At 33.8% G+C, this 20,548-nt stretch overlaps 1 protein-coding gene across 1 annotated transcript; it reads left to right on the forward strand.

The window, feature by feature from the left end:
* The first annotated feature begins 7,612 nt into the window (after positions 1-7,612).
* LOC120082460 (proteasome subunit alpha type-5) lies at positions 7,613-12,412 on the forward strand. Its single transcript, XM_039037640.2, has 10 exons — positions 7,613-7,741; positions 7,859-7,904; positions 8,024-8,105; positions 8,285-8,365; positions 8,705-8,818; positions 8,902-9,003; positions 9,427-9,485; positions 11,108-11,210; positions 11,812-11,877; positions 12,001-12,412. Exons 2-10 carry the CDS (start codon positions 7,891-7,893, stop codon positions 12,091-12,093), a joined length of 714 nt encoding a protein of 237 aa, XP_038893568.1. The 5' UTR covers positions 7,613-7,741; positions 7,859-7,890; the 3' UTR covers positions 12,094-12,412.
* Positions 12,413-20,548: the final 8,136 nt, after the last annotated feature.

Raw genomic sequence — 20,548 nt, forward strand, 5'->3', positions numbered from 1 at the left:
AGGCCATTTGGAGGCGTTCTGTAACTGTGCAGAGAAGAACTGTTAGTTAGGAATTCGGTGAAGAGAGTCTTCAAAGGCATTCTTATATTCTTGATTTTATGCTTAACCTAACTATTTTGTTTTATAATTTTGTATTTTCATCTTCCCAATTTCAAAACAAAAGCGATAAATCACTTCTATTGTTGGATCTGATCCCTTCACTTTATTCTTATCAACTTTCTTAAAGGCATCTTTTATTTCTTGCAATTTGTACAATCCATTTTTCAAATCCCCCTTTCAAGACTACGACCTTGGGATTCTTTTCCTTGACAAAACAATATAAATCAAACAATTCAACAACCACAAAATTATCTCATGGTAAGCTTGGATATGCTCATTAGATTGTTTTTATCATATCGAACACAATGTAAGATATTTTTTAGGAAATGTTATCATGCTTCATATTAAAAAAAAAAAAAAACAGTTCCTCTATTAGAAATAGTTCGTTTCTTACCATTTTCTATCATTACTCTGATCTTACCTAAGTATTTTCTCCATTCATAGTGAATTTTACCAAGTTTGATATAAAATGGTTGTTATCAAGATACTAATGGAGTCTTGAATTGTTTCGAGATAGGCCATCAAAGCGAAAAGCCTTGAGGAGGCATTACATTAAATGAAAATGTGGAATTAAAGTTAAGTCCGAGTCGCATTGTAAAAACTCAATCTACATTAAATAAACTCAAGTTGTGAATCCCGGCTTTCCATTTTTCCTACTTAAGCAGGTGGTTAAGGAAATTAACTAAGTGAAAGTTAAATTCTATGTTGAAGTGAAGGAAATTTCTAAGTGTTGAATAGATTTTCCTTAAGTAGTTTTGAGTTAAGCTTTAATTGATGAAATTTGGCTAAGTGTAAGGTCAAAAGGACCCATGCATTAAGAGTTAAGAGACATTAACGCATAAGTTGAAAAGGCAACCATGCGTTTGTAAGGTTGGACGCATGATTGGCCGAAGTATTGGCAAGAGGCATTTCCAAGAGTAACATGCGTTGGAAGCCATGGAGAAAAATGACTAAGTGTTGGACTATGCGTTGATGTGGTGCCATGCGTTGGCCAGAAAGTCTTGAGAGGTTATTTGGGCATAGAGAGAGGCTGAAGTATGGCCAAGAACAACGCATGCAAAAGCCATTGTCTTGAGAGGTTAGAACAATGCATGTGGTGCGACGACTACAATGGACACGATGGATGCGATGGTTGCGTTGGTAGCATGCGGCGATGGATGGCATGCGGGCGATGGGAGTATGCGTCGATGGTATACGACAGCACCATGTGTTGGCATCATGCGACGGTGCTATGCATTGTGCGGCCGAAGGTATGCGTCGATGGTATACGACAGCACCATGCGTTGGCATCATGCGACGGTGCTATGCGTTATGCAGCCAAAGGTATGCATCAATGGTATATGGTAGCACTATGCGTTGGTATCACACGGTGATGCTATGCGGCAACGCTACACGTTGATGACATGCGCGGTGCTATGCATTGATGACATGTGTCGGTGCTATGCATTAATATCATGCGGCAGTGCTATGTGTTAGGGGCATGCGGTGGCCTTGCTACGCGAGAGTGTGCGGCCGAGGGCATGCAGTGATACAACCTATGGTATGCAGCCGAAGGTATGCGGCTGATGGTATGCGCCTATGTGGGCGAATGAATGCGTTGGTAGTATGCAATGGCATGCAGCGATGGATGCGATGGATATGGAAGTGTTACACGATGGCATGCGGTGATGGATGCGTGGATACGATGGATGTTGCGACCTTGCTAAGGTATGAGCTATGTGATGGAACGAGCTAAGGTGGACGCATGGTGATTTGTCCTTGCGTTGTTAAGGCTTGTGGTAACAAGGTTCATGAGGTGGTTTGCGTTGGTCATAAGAGAAGCGTTAGCAAGAACCTAGGTGATGGTGAGCTATGCCTTGAGGTGTTAAGTTGAGAACCAAGTCGACCCAAAGGTTACTATGCATTGGTGATGTGCTATGTGTTGGAAATTCGAGGGCATGTGGGCGCACAGGACAAGGCTAGTAGTATGCATTGAAAGGGGTGTTGGTCATCATCCTAGTTGAATGCATATGAAGGATGGACGCATCTAAGGACGTCATCCAGATATGTGGCTTATTGGGAAGGAATCTTAGGCCTTAAGCAAATGAGGTAGATGCATAAGAAGACATGCAAAGTTGAGGGTTATGCGTTGGTAAAAGGGGAGAAAGACACCTTGCCTTGCGCTGATGCAAGATTGCGGTAATAGTGTAAGGAAAAGACACTTGGACATGCGGCCAAGTAGGAGGTGTCGACCTTAGAGAATTCTTGGATGTCTATAAATAGGGCCAAAGACTTCAGATGAGAACTCAAAATCTTTTCAAAGGACATAAAGAAGAGTGTATTGGGAGGAGACTATGCGTTGATAGTAAGACCATGCGTTGGTCAAGAGGTTCCAAGTGGGGAAGATGTTGTCAGACAGAAAAGACAGGAAGTAGCATCAATTTGGGACGAGGAGTTCTCCCAGAATACTCGTGAGTTTGGAGTGATTCCAAATCCACCTGAAAGCTCCACAAGTCTAGTTTAGGGTAGGGCTACCGGAGAAGAAGCTTTAAGGGATCGGGCTAGAAACTGAGAAAAAGACAGAAGGGTCGAGTTGTTGGATAAGTTTGGGTTAGTCTTGATGTTTTGAAGATTCCGGCCAAACCACGAGAAGTTATGAGCTGGATTTTGAGGTAAGCTTCTTGAGACATTTTAGAGCATATTTGTAGAAGGAAGTATCTCGAGATAAAGCCTAGAACTATGAGTAGTCTGAGCTTTAAGTTGAATCTGGAATTTAAGGTTCAAAAAAAGGAGCCCGAGATGATCAAGGAACTTCTTGAGAGAAAGATTCCTATCCTTACCAAAGTGAATGGTACTTTCCTTTAAGTTTTAATCATATCTTGTAGAGTAAGTTGTATATGTTTATGTTATGAATGAGTATCTAGCGTGAGAATGAGATTATGTGACCGAGATGGTCAGGGGGTCATTAGACTTAGTTCCTGAGCCCGAAAGAAAAACCTCACGGGATAGTCAAGGGATCGAGAGGTCTAGTTCCTAAGCCTGTGGGAGGATCCTCGTATGGGATGATCAGAAGGCCGACGGGCCTAGCTTTTGAGCCCATGAGTGGGGAGCTATGTGCACACAGAAGACAAAGAAAACATAAAGAGTAAGCGTTGTATTTAGTAACAGTTATCTATCTACCGTGTGTGTAGGTAGAAAACATACTCATTCTAAATAGTTATCAGTTTAGCTATCTACCGTGTATGTAGATAGAAGTTGTGATCAGACTCATTCAAGGAGGAGGTTTGGGTACTAACCTCGTATTTATGATATGCTTGTTAGTTATGAGTTGAAATAGACTCTAGAAGTTGCTCACCACTCACTGAGCTTTGTGAAGCTCATATGTTTTCTTCCTAGGTAGCAAAAGGTGAAGAGTTCCAGGGTGCTGTTAAGGTCAAGGTCTGCCACAAGCCACAGTTACACTTCCGGAGGGTTTTACAGTTATTCTTGTAAACCTTGTAGTTAAGTCTTAGAGTTGTATAAACAGTACATTGTTGTAATAAAATGGGCCTACTTAATCTGTTCTTGTTTTCCTCCTTGACTTAATCAGTTGGTTGTTGAATTCTATGTTGGTATTAGAGTTATTTTCCGCAAGAGTTATTAGGCAGTAAGTGTCAACAAAAGGGTTAATAACTGCTGCAGTCATGTCCTTTCCTAGGCTCAGAGAGTAGTCTGGGGCGAGGTGTGACACAAATGTATCTCAAGCTTCAATTAATGTAAATAAAATATCAATTCATGAAACTAGTCTTCCAACTACTTCAAGTAGAGCTTCATTTATTCATGAAAGGTTACAAACATTATTAAAGGGATTTTTTTGCAACATGAAAAAAGGCCTGCTTTTAGTTACATGTTCTCGATTCTTGCTTAATATATTTTAAATGTAAATAAATATACAATGTTTTATTTCTTTCTTTCTTGTTTTCTCATATTTAGCTCTCTCTATAATAAAGCGAGAATCAAGAACGAATAATGAAAGCAAGAGTAATAGCAAGTGTCGAGTCATCAAGAACAATATCCAGAAAATGAGTATTGAGATGAGTGAGAGTGAGCAGCAAGAATCGAGTGTTGAGAGTCACATGCTTTGAAGGGTTGTTACGATAATTTCACCTTGTGATGATGCAGATAGAAAGTCAAAAAAAACTTTATTGTCTAAAAGTGGGTATTTTTTCATTTGAGCCCTCAAAAGTGGGCAATTTGTATGAAGCTATCATTATTATACCTAAACAAGACTTTAATCTTGGTTTTATGATATTTATTATGTAACTTTTCTATTTTTTATTCTGTTTCATGATTTTAGGTTATTTTTGTTAGTATTTTTTCATGACATTGATGTATGGAATATTACCCACTTTTAACATGTTTTAGTAGTTGAATTCAAGTTAAATAAAGCCAACTTGGTTGTAGTTAAGGGAAATTAGACTTGGAAATATAGTATAAAGAGCCTTCGAGAAAAGTTAAGTTTCTTTGAAATTCTATGTAGTATAGGTTGCATCTTTAGAATCATTCAAGCTTGACTTTATCAATCTTGCTTGTGGAGTGATTTAGATCTCGAACAAGGAATGGTCTTCTTTGCTTTGAGATATTTAATCGTCAATCTAATCCCGTTTTTACTTTCTTTGGGTTGATATTAAACTTGTTTTTGGGGTTTCTTAGGTCAAATTCTTTGGGTCTTATTCTTCAACGTGTTTCTAAGATTTCACCCTCAAAATTTTTTTATCCAAATTTCTTTTCAAGGGCCTAAGAATTACCTTTTGTCGTAGTGGTGGTAACACACAACAACATTATGTCTTAGTTTACCACAAAGTTATTGTCTGTGTCAAATTGTAATTGCAATCCTCAAGTAAAATTTATAATTGTAGTTCCACAATATAGATTTTTACTAAGAAAAGGAAAATATAAACATCATAGATTTGACTCAATTTTAGATTTGTACATCATTCTTGGCCATTAGGGAAAAGTTGATTTGCATATCATGCTTGGAGGAAGCGCTAGTTGTTTGATGTTGATTTAAAGGAAGAAATACCTGTTATTGAGGAATATATTAATTTCTCTACAAAATTATGTGCATTTTCTTTTACATTTTTTCTCTCTCTCTCTGCAACTCTAGGGGCCGTTTGGATTGAGGTTTTTTCAATACCCAGGAATTAAGGATGTCTGAAAATTATATGTCTGGAAATAAAATTACTGGGAATCAAGGATGACTATGTTTGGTTGTGCATGGGAAAACAATATCTGGGAATAGTATGTGGGAATTAAAAAAAAAAAAAATTGAGATTGTGAAAACAAGTCCAAACGATCGTTTACAAAATACTATATGATCGCTTAAATTATCTACACGATCGCTGAGCTCCGCTACACGATCGTTTACAAAATACTATACGATTGCTTAATTATCTACACGATCGCTGAGTAACAAAATGCTATACGATCGCCTACCCAATGATATACGATCCCCTACCAAATGCTATACGATCGCTTACCAAATATTACATGATTGCTGAGCTCGGCTACACGATCGCTTAGCTCTACTACACGATCGCTGAGTAACAAAATGCTATACGATCGCCTACCCAATGCTATACTATCGCCTATCCAATGCTATATGATTGCTTACCAAATGCTACATGACCGCTGAGCTCAGCTACACGATCGCTGTGTAACAAAATGCTATACGATCGCCTACCCAATGCTATATGATCGTCTACCCAATGCTATACGATCGCTTACCAAATGCTACACGATCGCTTACCAAATGCTACACGATCGTTTACCAAATGCTACACGATCGCTGAGTAACAAAATGCTATACGATTTCACGGCTGGAAGGAAGGAAAATCGTGATAGGAAGTGGAAGAGGAAATGAAAACCCACACTTCTCAATGGATATGCAATTCCTTCATTTGTGTGGGTAAAAGATACCTAGGAATTGCCTTTTCCAAGATAAATAAACAAATCCCACCAACCAAACATGGGCTTTGTAAACTCATTCCCATTCCCACCTTCTTTTTCCTCCAACCAAACAACCCCTTAAATGCTTCCAATGACTCCCTCTCAACCACCACTAATGACATACTTTGATGACCAATTTTGATAGTCAAACTCTAATAACTACTTCCAACGATAACCACCTCTTGCGACTACCTCCGATGAAGGCTACCTCCAACATTCATTTCTAGCGACCACCTACAATGTCCCAACTCCGATGACCACCTCTGACAATCAAACTCCGACGACCACCTTTGACAACAAACTACCTCCTGTGACTACCTCCATCGAAGACCACCTCCAACAATTATCTCCATGACCACCTCCGACGTCCAACTCTGCACAGTTACATCTCTAGCGACCAAATTTGACGATCACCTCTAGTGACCAACTCCGACCGCTAACTCTATCGATCATCTCCAATAACTAACTCTAATGACTAACTCAGTTGATCATATATAAAAAGAACAAAAATTAAAAAACATGGGAAATTATAGTGTTTTTTTAATATAAAATTAAAAGTATTAGTTCATAGTGTGTAACAATCAACCTAATATCGTAATTTAACATGAATAGAAACATTTTGAACATATAACAAAACCAAACAAACTTGCATGTAAAAAACATAGCTAATCATATGATATTGACCAGTTTGGGCATAAATCCTTATAACTTTATTTTTTGTTTCACCCGATAAACTTTGTATGATATTGTCCAGTTTAGGCATAAACCCTCATAACCTTGGTGATAGTTGTTCTCTTTTATATACCCATGATCATCCCCTTATCTAGTCAATATAGGACCTAGATCACATTTTCAACACCAATATACATGCATAATAAACCATAACCTATAATTTGACATAAGATGCCGTACAAAACTCCAAATCCCTTGATGTATTTGTGCATATTTCACTCATACATTCCACTAATGTGAAAATATATTGTAATTTTATTGTTTGTATGAAAAAAAATATATTTTGTCTACCTCAAGTACAATGATTACAAGTTAAAATTTATAAAATGCATGTGAAGGTTTTAAGTTGACATCTTAAAAATTTAGAAAAATACGTGGACAATTGAAGGGTTAAATAAAAGTTCAACAAACAAAAATAACAACTGAAAAATCATACTTTTTTATATTAAAAATACTACAATAGATATCTCTTACTTAATATCAAGTATGCATTCTAAACACATACTAAACAATTTTGCACACCAAATACATATTTTCTAACTCTATAGACATATTAACTCTACAAACATATTAACTCCCGACTTCAAGACTCACCTCAACGCTAAAGACAGCCTCTACATAATCATTTTATCTAGAAAAAACTCCTTTGACCCTTTTTCAAAACCGCTACTTTAAAATGGTAATTTGCTTTAGTGCCCCCTAAAATTTGTCTTATTTTGGCAATTTCCCACCGTCTATCTGATTTTTAGGTTGGGCCCTAATCGAAATGGGCCTTCATGAACCGGGCGAAAATGGCTAAACCAAAAAACCCGATGGACTCCAGAAAAGCAACCCGAAGAAAACCCCCGCACCATCATCTTGCTTCGCAAGAAAGGGTCTGCTTAAAGCTTACTGAACAAAGCTCTTGTTGCTGCTCCTTCTTCTTCTTCCTTCGGTGTCTCAGGCAAGTAGATCTCTGTCTCTCCTCCAAATACTCTCTTTGTTTTTCTGTATTCGAATTTCCATCATATTGGAATTTTGGCGCTTTTGATTTGGTTCTGATTTCTCATTGTTTGTGCAGAATCTAGCCGGTTTCTTCAATTGAATCGCAAAATGTTTCTCACCAGGTGATCCAGTGCATTCTCTTATCCTCCACGGCATTTCGTTCTCTCTTCGTTTTTATGTTGTTTCCATTGTTTAATTTTGCGGTCTCTCTTTTTGTGCTTCTGGTTCTGGGTCTTTTCAGGACGGAGTATGATAGGGGTGTGAATACCTTCTCTCCTGAAGGTCGATTGTTCCAGGTTGAGTACGCGATTGAGGCTATTAAGGTAGTTTATTGTTTTCCTTCCCTTTCGCTCTCTCATTTCTGGGTTATTTCCATTAAAATTTGTGTAGAAGTTTGTGAGATTCGGAGAAGTGTAGGGAAGTTGAGTGACAGAATCTTACATGCCTTTTTTTCCACCCCCATTTTATTGAATCAGCTGATTCCCTCCTTAATTTTTTGCAGCTTGGTTCGACGGCTATTGGTTTGAAAACAAAGGAAGGCGTTGTGCTTGCGGTTGAAAAACGTATTACATCTCCACTACTGGTCTGCCCCATTTCCTTAGAACTTTCTAAATTTCGTTATTTTTTTGGTCAATTGCTTATATTATCATATTCAGCTTAAATTAGAGGCATAGTCTACGTAGATACTGTAATAGATATGGTTGTATATGGGATGTACAAGGTTATATGCAAGTTCAACTTCAATATCTTGTCATCAATCTTGAAACTGAAAGTTGTACTTTGAATTTACTGAAAATTAGTTATTGACCCATTTTCTTATCTGTTTGGATTTCAAGGCTGCCTTTATTTGTCTTCAATTTTCATATTGGAGCCTAGGCATTATTTTTTATGTTATATATTCATTTTTGGAACTTTTATTTAGGAACCAAGTAGCGTGGAAAAGATAATGGAAATTGATGAGCATATAGGATGTGCAATGAGTGGATTAATTGCTGATGCTCACACACTTGTTGAACATGCTCGAGTTGAGACCCAGGTACTGTTGATACTATTTCCTTGCATCTATGGTTGGTATGTTTGAAAGACAAACTATTGAATTTTGAACTTCATGTTCTGCAGAACCATCGGTTCTCATATGGTGAACCAATGACTGTGGAGTCTACAACACAAGCTCTTTGTGATCTAGCCCTAAGATTCGGCGAAGGCGATGAGGAGTCCATGGTTATTACCACAACTTCATGTTAAATTAATCTAAACTGGCATTAAAATGGAAATGGCTTAACAACATTTATTTTGTTACTTAGATTCCATTCAAAGTATAACCTTCATATATATTATATGATTAGGGAAGTATTTCATGATTAATATTTCCGGATGTAAAAAATGAGTTTTTGGATGACCAACTTTCTGATGCTATTGACATGAATGTATGCAGAAATTGGTAATACTTTTCATGTGGTTTTATTTGAATTGAGGATGGTATCCTGTACTAGTGAAAAGTAGGAGGGCTGTATTCCCCATTACCATCTTCCGACTTCTGTATTTGAAAGAATTAGATCCCTTGTATTTTTCTTATGATGAAAAAGGATACGTGGTGGTATTATTTCGCTTGCTGATACAATACATTTTTTTTTCTCTGTACAGTCTCGACCATTTGGTGTAGCTCTTCTCATTGCTGGCCATGATGAAAAGGGGCCCAGCTTGTAAGTTTTAACACTGATAAAGAATATACTGATTTATGTGATTAACTGTTATTTCACTGCATTATGTGTTTTGCACCCCCACCTCCACGGCCCAAGTGATGGTTGTGTGGGTGTGTGTGAACACGTTGTTTGGCATCTATTCGCATGGAATGGAAAAGAGGTTACATCATTTTATTGAAGAATAAAAACATCTATTGTTGAGTAATTTTCTCATTGAGGTGTTTCATACTTCTACTAATCACAACCCAGGGAAAAAGTTCAAATTGCAAATGTTGAAATTTATGTGATATTGTCGCTTGATGAGCGAGCTACATTCAAATACCTTTTTGATGAGAGACATGTAGTGTAGACAAACGATCTAAGTTGGAGAATTAAATGGTCATCCCCAACCCTAATGACACAGGAGATTACCATTTGAAAAGGTTCCAATCAACCAAAAGTCAAGCAAAAGATGACATCAGACTGCTACTCTTTGATAATGTAATGCACCCTCAAAGAGACCGTAAATTCACAGGGGTTATCAAATAATACGTATCATTTTTATCTTCGGTCCTCATGTTTTTCTCTTCAATTGGTCAATCACCCTCAAATAACCAAGATAGATACAAAGCTAGTGTTTCTAGGTTTTCTTTTGAGATAAGAACCAAATGACAGTTAGAGGAGTAACCCATTCATTTTATAAAAATTATGAGGTTTCTCCAATTTTTCAATGTAGGATTTTCAACACGCTCTCTCAAGATAGTGCTTACAGGTTCACCATTCTTGGGTTGGATCAATTTCTATTTTTCGGAACCAAATACTCATTTAGGCTTCATGAGTTCTTATGTCATATTAGACTAACGTGAATTTCCATCTCAAAATCAATAGGGAATGAGAGGAGTAACTCATATATCTTATAATGATTATGAGGTCTCTTCATCTTTCCGATTATCTATATGCTAGTTGAAGCATTGTTCATGTACCCACACGTAGGACCTATAATTTTTAAAGTAGAGTGATGATAAGTCTGTATAATTAGGGATGTGTCAGTTTATAGTAGGTTTAGGTGAATTTGTTAGAGGTGGTTACAACTAGAATAAAAAAGTATCCCGGTGTTTCTTGTAACAATGTAAAAATGAAATTAAACATTTTCTGTGATAATATGCACTTTAGTGATTCTCCTTGGGTGTTGCTTCTGAATTTACCATTATCATGATTTTTCTCTTTGCTTGATTATGGTTGTTTTACCAATGTTTATGCTATCTATTCTACTTTTTTTTACCGGTTTTTCTGTCTTGTGCATGTGTCTTTGAGCTTTATGAAACAAGTTTTTGTTTGGCACTCATGTTTCTAATTTTAAGTATTCTGCTAAAGCCACTGCAATCATTTGCTTTCTAATGTCAAATAACTTTTCTAATTAATTATCACTTGTTTGCATCATCTATGCAATTTTTGATGTAGTGTTCATTTTTATTTGTGTAGATTACTGCTAGCATTGTATACTGTTTTAGTATTCATTTCAAAATTTTGTGCATGCATGATTAGGAATCTGCATTAAGGATTAACTAAAAGTCTTTCCGTCATATACTGGCAGAAATGACATTTCCCCCCCAGTTTTTAACCTGATAATCTGTGGTATGCAGATTCTACACTGACCCATCTGGCACCTTCTGGCAATGCAATGCTAAAGCTATCGGTTCAGGTTCTGAAGGTGCAGATAGCTCTCTGCAAGAGCAATACAACAAGGTATGTTTTCTACTTTATTGGTGTCAGATGTAACTGAATGCTATGGTGGCGTACCCCTTCTTTTTCTTCCATTTTCAGGAAAAAAAAAAAACTAGATAGGTGAAACACATTCCGATCTCATAGTTGTCTGATGATGGGATTTTGGTAGCTAAGCTACTTAGAGGACGGAGATTTATAAAGATATTTGGTCACCAAGGGTGAACGTTTTATTTACAAGCAATATGAGGTCTGGTGTTTTTGAAGTAAAAATGTGAAAAAAACGATATGTACATATATTATATATACATATTTATGATATGTACAAGCAAAATGAGATGTGTTTGACTCAGAGGTTAAATATAAAACACCAATTTCTCTGCGTTTTTTATTATCATAATTATTTGAGATAAATCTTACCATTTTCCTCAACGAAAGGGGTTTCAACAAATAGCCTTATTACAAGCATCATCAGAGCACGTCTGCGACTGTTACACCCATGCTTAAGCAACTACATATTTGAAAGTTGAACACCAAATGTTTTTAATTTTGATATATTAGATCAACCTCTTGCTTTTTGTTAAAAATCCACATACACCAGTACCATATTCAACTTTTATTGCAGGACCTAACGCTTCAAGAAGCTGAAACCATAGCACTTTCCATTTTGAAGCAAGTTATGGAAGAGAAGGTAAATAAATATGGCGTTTGATTCAATTAAACATTGGAATGAGATATCAAGAAGCATTGCACTTTTAACATTAACTTTTACATCTAATAACGTGCTGATTAAACCCACTCCCTCTTATTTCAGGTTACTCCCAACAATGTCGATATTGCGAAGGTGTCTCCAACATACCATCTATACACCCCTGCAGAGGTGGAGGCGGTCATTAGCCGGCTATGAGAGGTTCTTTCGAAAATCTTCTGGACTGCCGTTATGTTTCTTGTCACTGGCATGTATTTGTACTCTTCTTTGTCTGGTGAGGGAGAATCTCATGTTTTTGGCTACTTTCCAAGCTATTGGTAATGTGTTTACCGATATCTTACAGATTAATTATGGGACATTCTTGATGGGTTATTGCGAACTTAGATGAACATTTTGATTAGTCCTTTTACGAAAGTTCTGAACATTATATTCTGATTCGCCATTTTGTTTCAAAACGTGAGAATATCTTGTGGCAAACAGGAAACATCGACTTAGCAGCAAGCAGATTCATTGTCTATATCCTTCTGTCTTTTTGTTTTTGTTTTGATGTGACCCTTAGATGCATTTATTTGGATATGATATTTGATATGTGCTTTAGATGTGGGAATGAGAACATTGAGATGGGGAGAAGAAAAGAATATAGAGGCTTCATCCTTCTAGATGTCAGTACAGGGTTCATCCTCCTTTTCTTTTCTTTTCTTTTCTTTTTTTTGAGTCTTTTAATTATTTTTTCTACTCCTTTCTATTTCTTAAAAAGAAGAAAAAGTACACGGAACTTTAAGGTAAAATGTTGTGAAAATTCAGTGGAAAAATGTTTGAATAAATGTTTGAATGAAGTTAAAAATAAATATATGTTATTATTTCCCAATTTTGATTTTTTGAAAATGAAAAGCTTTGGATGATAAAAAATAAAACTTACATCAATTTTGAGGTGAAATTATACATTGATGTATAAAACTATATAATTCATGTAATCAGATAAGTCTATAAACCTTAAAAAACTTCCATCGAGTCTAATTGATAGGAAAAAAAAAATCAAAACTTTGATGAATGAAAAAAATCAGAATTTTCTCATACCAAAATTTTGAGATTTCGACCAAAATTTTAAAATATGGATGGAATATAATGTATTAACTTAGTATTATTATTTTAGTACTTAATGTGTTAGATTGGTATTGGATCATATTTAAGTTACTTAGGGTGTGTTTGGTGCGTGATAAAAGTAGAGAGTTGAGTTGAGTCGATTTGATAATTATTATCGAATTAAATTATTTGGAGAGTTAAATTGTCTGAGTTTATTTGCAAGAGTTGAGTTGAGTTGGTAGTTATTGTCTGTGTTGTTTGCTGAGTTGAGTTGGTAATTATATTATCTATGTTTGTTATGTTGAATTGAGTTGAGGGATCTGATACAGTTTTTTTGTGAAGGAGATTAATTCTATTTTTTTCTATTTGTTTTTTAGTTCATTCTTTCATTTTTTACTTTTATGCTTTGCAATTGTTGATTAACTTTCAAATATACACGTATTTTCTCAAATCATTTATGACATAAACTAGATAATCTCAATTTTTTTGTTCAATTTGTAGAACATAATAGATTATTTTTCATATATTATTTTCAAAAACTGTAATAATTCTAATTCTTTTCAATTTGTAAAATATACCAACAAAATACATTTTATATTGTTGCTCAATTAATTGGTATATTATATATTATATATATATATATATATATATATATATATATATATATATATATATATATATTGAATGTATGTATATATATTGAAGGTAATTATTATAATTACTAATTGGTATATTATATGTATATATATTGAATCTTGCTAACTTAACATTATTATTTCACATATCATACAGTTTATTTTTATATAATATGGATAGTATATTTGAAATTGAAATTATACATAGGATAATTACCTTTCATTTAATTATGATGGTGAGAATGTGATGTAATACAATGACATTTTTCATAAGATCATAAAAATAATATGAATCGACCGAACATGTGGCCGTTTCCAAAAAAATTCACAAAATATATGTTCTTTTTGATACTTATAATATCCGTGTTATAGTACAAACACAAAAATTATATGTCATGACATATGCAAAAATTATCATTCTTTTGACGATAAAAAAAAATAGATTTGGAGAGAAAGAAATGAAAATATCACTAGTTTTTAGGATTAGTTTTGAGTGGGTAAAAAAATGTGGTTTTAATAACCCACCGTTTTTCTTTATGGCTTAACAAACATGGTTAATAAATATCCATCCAACCTAACAACTCATATACATTTATCAAACACCCGTCAAAGATTTTGATGCATTTATATTTTTTTGTCTTGAAAATTCAAGATCTTCGAAAGTGAACGCTTTTCATTACTTGCATATTTTTGGCGGTTGATTATTTATTTATTTATTTTTGATAACCTCATTATTATTAAAACTATGAAAAATGTCTTTAAATTTTGTACCTGTTTCAAATATCCTTAAAACTTTTGGAAATTTTGCTAATATTCTTTAATTTTTTAAACAAAGTTCAGAACACCCTCACTCGGTTTTTTAATAGAAAATCTTTGTTCTTTGTTTCAAAATTACTCTAAAATGTCATTGAACTTTTAAAAAATATAGGCATATATATATGCTTTTATTCAAAGTTTGAAATATCGATGTCAGTGAAAATAACGAGGTTTTGGTATTGATGGAAATTTTAGAAAATTGCTACAATTAGTTAATAAAACTTTGATTGTAGATCAATTAGACTATGATTGACTATTTTTAATCCTCATTTTTATGAAGTAAAACAACATTTAGATGTATATTGTAAATGTTGATTCAAGAGTAGAAATTTTAAAAAGTAATGAAAAATAGTTACAAAATAATGTAAAGATAGGAATATATTTTTAGGTGAAATGATGTGAAAAATGGAAGTTTTGGATGATAAAAGGAAAAAACTCATACCAATTCAATATTGAGGTGAAATGATACGAAAATTGAAGGAAAAAAGTTTGAATGAGGCTTAAAAGAACATGTCCTTTTTTGTGGTTTTTTTTTTTTAAATAAAAAATTCAAATTCTTTAGAAACGAAAATTTCAAATTGAAAATAAAACTAAAAATTGAGAAAGTTGAAAAATAGAAAAAAAAATAACATATTAAATAAGTTTCATCCTTCGTCGAAAATGACATTGATGTGTGAAAATACACAATGTATGTAATCAAGACCATAAAAGTGAAAAGCTTCAACTAAGCTAATGTAACTAATTCCAAAAAAAAAATAACTAATAATAATAAAATAAAGAATTTTGAAATTTCTCAAAATTTTAAGATTTATCGAAATTTTGCTAAAATGGGGGGAAATCTAAATAAAACATTGCTTGAAATTTTCATAGAAACTTCTCAAAATTTCCTCGAAATGGGGGGAAACCGAAATTTCCCCTTATCGAAATTTTGAAGCCATCGAAATCTTGAAATTTTCCACCATGCTCTTACAATTGGTATTTGGATGAAAATCATTAGTATTTAGGCCACATTTACCAATTCATAATGAAATTGGTGTAATCATAATCAAATTCCATTGATAAATCAGTTGTAATGGGTCTCAATCGCAAATGTATTGAGATCGTTTTTAATCGCACTTACCTAAAATTAAGAATTTTGTCAAATTTACTATTATCGTTATGATTACCTTTATCTTCAAGAGCCAAACTGTTAGGATAACGGTAACGATAACAATAAATATGAAAAAATTCATAGTTTTTTTTTCTTTGAAATAGTAACAAGAGTGGTAAACATAGCCATAACCATAATCATAGCAGTAATGGTAACGATACGACGTAATTTTCAGACGCAATTCAATTGGTCACCTCACGCTTGCCATTTAGATTACATTACTTGATTATGGATTTTCAACTGGGACCCACATGTCAGTATGAATGCAGAACATCGGTAAATACTAGAAAACGTAAAACATGGGTCCCACTTTCTAAAATACCTTTCATTTATTGTGAATACACCTCCCATAAACATGACCTTAGTTTAAAAGATACACTTGTATTGGGTTGTATGTCCTAAAACTCGTAGTTTGTATTGTTAAACATTTTCTATTATCAATAAAGATGTTATTAACATTTATTTAATATAACTATTATTGAATATGTAAATTGCACTTATAAAGACTAAATCCAATAAACTAAGATTCATGACTAATATGAATACTTGAAATTTATGTGGAGACATAAAGATGGATCAAGTTCGAGTAATAGCCAAAATGGTCTATCGTATATTAATAAGGTTGGGTACCTTACTCTGGTAACACTATTGGATGTGACCCGCTTTGTAGATAGTACAAACGATGTGATTTTGAATCGTTAATGTAGAGACATGAGAAGTGGGGGCGTCCTATGCAATGAGTTTGCATAAGATCGGACCAAGAAATAAGTCACTCTTACTTTATAACGTTGTTTATTGTTTAAGATTGAATGTTTTGAATAGATGACATAGGTAACTCAACCTTAATTCCGAGCTAACTATGAACTCCTGTTTATTCGGGATTATCCTTAAATTTGCATCGGTAAGAGTTGACTCAACAACCTTGGCTCAATAAGCCTCCCACTTCAGGGATAAGAGCGGGTAGATAGCTGGGGACATAGGATGCAAGACAGAATTCACACCTATCTAATTTAGGGATAGGAGAAAGGTTGTTCTCTTAAGTATTGAATCCAGGTATTGAACAAGGGGCCCCACCCTCTCATTGGTCCGAGAGTGATTCAGTTTAGTGACTAGATCATAAACCAATTGTTCATTAGAAGATCAATGGAACTTAAGAAACAAGATGTAATTTCGGGGATAAAATAACATTTGACCCAACCATTATTACGGACAATCTGTGAAGGGTTGACTTACTAAATATGGTTAAATCAAGTAGACAGAAATATATCTACAGTGAAGAGAGTGAAACTATCAAGATATAGTGGTGTGTCTTAGTAGTTAACGAATATTGATTAATTCAGTTTATAGAGTTTAGTCGATTAATCTCAAATCGATGGAGCTCATGATCGGTAGGTCCATAAGATCCATCTATTAGCTTGTAAGACATTAACACCTTGGATTAGTGAATTGAGTGGTTTTGAAATGTCCAAAATCAAAATTAAGATTTTTAATTTGAAATGTTCAAATTGAATTTAAGGTTTTAGATTTGAAATGTTCAAATTGCATTTAGGGTTTTAATTTGAAAAGTTCAAATTTTCAATTAGGGTTTGGATGATTATATTCGATATAATTAATGTTTAATTTTATTGAAATTAAACGAAATTGGAGAGTTTAAAATATTTAAATATTGATTTAAATATTAATTATATGAATAGAATTCATGTGTAAATTAGATGTTGAATTAATTTAATATTTGATATTAGATTATTATTTAATTAATTATTTAAATTAAATCAATTTCAAATTAATAAAATTCAATTTTGGACATTTATTTTTAATTCAATTTAATTGAAAATTGAATTTTATGTTTGATTATTTTTTTGAAATTAATCAATGAAATTGAAAACTAAATGGGATTTAGTGGAAAAATCCACTTCTCATAGTGGTTTGGTGGCTTCTTCTCCATCAAAACACATATCCCACTTTCTCATTTGCAATGGAAGTGTCAATTTGCCACCTCTTTAAGGATTTGCATGTATATAATACATAAAACAGTTCCAATCTCTGAGATTGATGAAGGAGGCTGAAAATTTGTTTTTTCTGTAGAAGTTCTCTCTTATCTCTCAAACCCTCTTTTTTTTCATAATTCATTTGAATTCTAAGTTCCACCACTCAAGTCCAATGTTAAAAATAATAGAGAAGACATTCTTAATGGTCTACTACTGATTTGAAGGTCAAATTTGTGGAGAACGACTTAGATTTGGAGGATTCATCAAATGTATTTATCCCTCTTCTTTAGTAAGTTGTTACTTTACATGCTTTTAAAATTCAAATTAAGTGTTCAAATTAAGTGTAATTAGAGTATTTATTGATTCTGATGGTTTCGTTGTGTGCTTATATGTTCCTTCAACTTGTACTTTTCGAAGTTCTATTAATGTCCATAACCTTAATGACAAAAAGTTAAAGATACCCTCCATAACTTTAATTTGGGATGGGTTGATTGGACTATAATAGGGCACTAAGCATCTGGGTCGTGGATTGAAAACGGAGAAAAACTTTTCTTAAGGGTTCACTTGTCTAGCTAAAGCTAAAGCCATTTTTGAAATATAACAAACCATATTCTTTTAGAAGATAACAAATTAGTGAACCAATCGACTTTTTAATGTGATAATAGAAACAAAGATACATTTGAGAGATATAAGATAACCGTAAATACAGTGTATTCAAAAAAGTTGTTTAAACAAATCTATAAAAATTGAATAAAAAATACTTTAAAAAAGTATTTAAGAACTAAAAGGCATTTGCAAATTAGCAATTAAATTCAAAATATTTAGATCCAACTTGTTAGCACCTAAAATGTGCTACTTTTCTGAGCTTAATACCACCTAAAATTAGCAGATATAACACTATAGTAATTAAACTTCAACTAAGCTACTTTCCTCAAATATAGCACACGTCTGTTATATGATTTTGAAGATAAAACGTAAATTTGACCATTAGAGCTTACATACCCAAAATGAAACTCCGGAGTATCAACCATAAAAAAAGAGAAGCGAAAAGACGAGAATGTCCCTGAGGCTGACGCAGTGACGCTGTGCTCGATGCATTTTTTAGTAGCAGCGAATTGGTTTAGCGCTGGGATGCTCCAAACATTGGTGGAAGAAGAAGCCTTGAACGTGCATGTTGAGAGCCGCTGTGCTCGACCCCTGCAATTCGACAAAGGGTATCAGCGCCACAACACTGTCCCTAGGCGCCACAATGCTAGTGCTTTTTCTATATATAATTGTTAGCCAATTTAGGCCATTTCGATTCGGACGCCCCCACCTCGAAAATCTCTGTATTTTTCATCCCAACATTTATTTTTCTTGTATATTTCAATTATTCAATATTGGAGCTCATCTTGGCACATTGTGAGCAGTTAAGGTAACACTTTTCTATGGGATTGTAACTTGTAAAATCTCGACGAAGGTAAGACTTCTCTATAGAGTTGAAACTCGTAAAATCTTAATTGTGAGGCTTATATTTAGTTCTAGTTGCTTTTGGATTTTTTTGTTCTTAATTTAACTTAACTTCTATGCTTAGAAATCATTTATGGTTTGATCATCCGTTGTATTTTCTTGGCTTGCTAGAGAAGAATGCATCTAAGTTTTTGAATCTCAATAGGACATAGATTAGTGTACGCTTGTGGTTAAATTTCAAATTATCTAGAATAATTCTATTTTGGCATTGCATGACTAACTAGATAAAAAATTTAATCAATTAGTAGTTTAGGATATCCAAATTGCTAATTGTCTTGGCTAGATTACGTAGGTTTAATGTATATGTTAAAATGATTAGATCGCTATCTAAACCGATCTATTGAGCATATAGACTAATTAAGAAGTTCATTAGTGCATTAGGGCATTTAGCTATAGTCTTTTGAGCAAACAAGCTAAGAATGAAATCAGGAAAGCAGGGCTCTCTTAGTGTTCGATGAACAACCAAGTAGATGAGTGGATTCCAATTTTCCTAAGCTTGGCCTTTAATCAAATCAAATTCCCATTTTTAAATACGCTTTTATATTTATGCACTTTAATTTTGATCATAAATGAAACTCTCAAACCCCCTCCTTTTTTATGACTGTTGAGTTCACTAACTAGCTAAAATATCTCAAGATTCCCTGTAGATATGACTAGTTCTCACTAGCCTACAAACTCGTGAGAGTGGTAAAATTTATTTCTTGACGGGCCTCGATCACAGCACTTGGAGTATATAAGTGATAGAATCTATCATGACATGAGTTTATCAATCATTGATAAATTTTGCTATCAGTAGTAATAGACATTTATGACTGATAAGATTCATATAAGCAATAAACTTATATCAACAATCAATCATATAGTCTACTAATATACTCTATCATTGGTAGACTTTATCAGTGATATGAGGTATTACCAATAGACTTTAGTAGTGAGAAGGCTACTTATAGACTTTTATTACGTACCTTTTAACTTTCATCATAGATAGTTTAGCTGTAGATTAGTTGTTTCTAGTTCTTTTGGTTGCTTTGAAAAAGAGATTACATCAAATTACTTTGAATATTTTGTTGAGTTATTAATGAAAGAGATAGAGAAAACAAAAATGGAGGAAGAAAAAATTTGTTTAAATCTATTAGTGATAGAAAAGATAGAATATATAAGAGTTGTGCATTGTAATTGAAATTTACCCGTCATAATAGTCTATCATTAATAGATTTAGGTTGTAAAATAAAAATAAGTTAGTGATTGGATGATTTGAATGAGAAATTTTGGCTAAACACAAGTTTGCCACGTCATCAAATGAAAACCCAGACTCGTTGAAAATTATAAATTGGATCAGACCGAGTAATTAAAGTTGCTTAGGCTCAATCTAACCCACACCCATGATAATTTTTTGGTCAATTAAAGATTGGGCTTAAACCCAATATTTGGGCTCAACAACAACTGGGCCTAAACCCATATAAGGCCCATGG

The sequence above is a fragment of the Benincasa hispida genome, chromosome 8 (genome assembly GCF_027475165.1).
Source record: "Benincasa hispida cultivar pf3 chromosome 8, pf3_genome.v1.1, whole genome shotgun sequence".
Taxonomy (NCBI): domain Eukaryota; kingdom Viridiplantae; phylum Streptophyta; class Magnoliopsida; order Cucurbitales; family Cucurbitaceae; genus Benincasa; species Benincasa hispida.

Coding starts and splice junctions, on each gene's coding strand:
- LOC120082460 (XM_039037640.2), top strand. Junction 8,366..8,704: donor GTATTACATCTCCACTACTG/GTCTGCCCCATT, acceptor ACTTTTATTTAG/GAACCAAGTAGCGTGGAAAA. Junction 11,878..12,000: donor AGCAAGTTATGGAAGAGAAG/GTAAATAAATAT, acceptor CTCTTATTTCAG/GTTACTCCCAACAATGTCGA.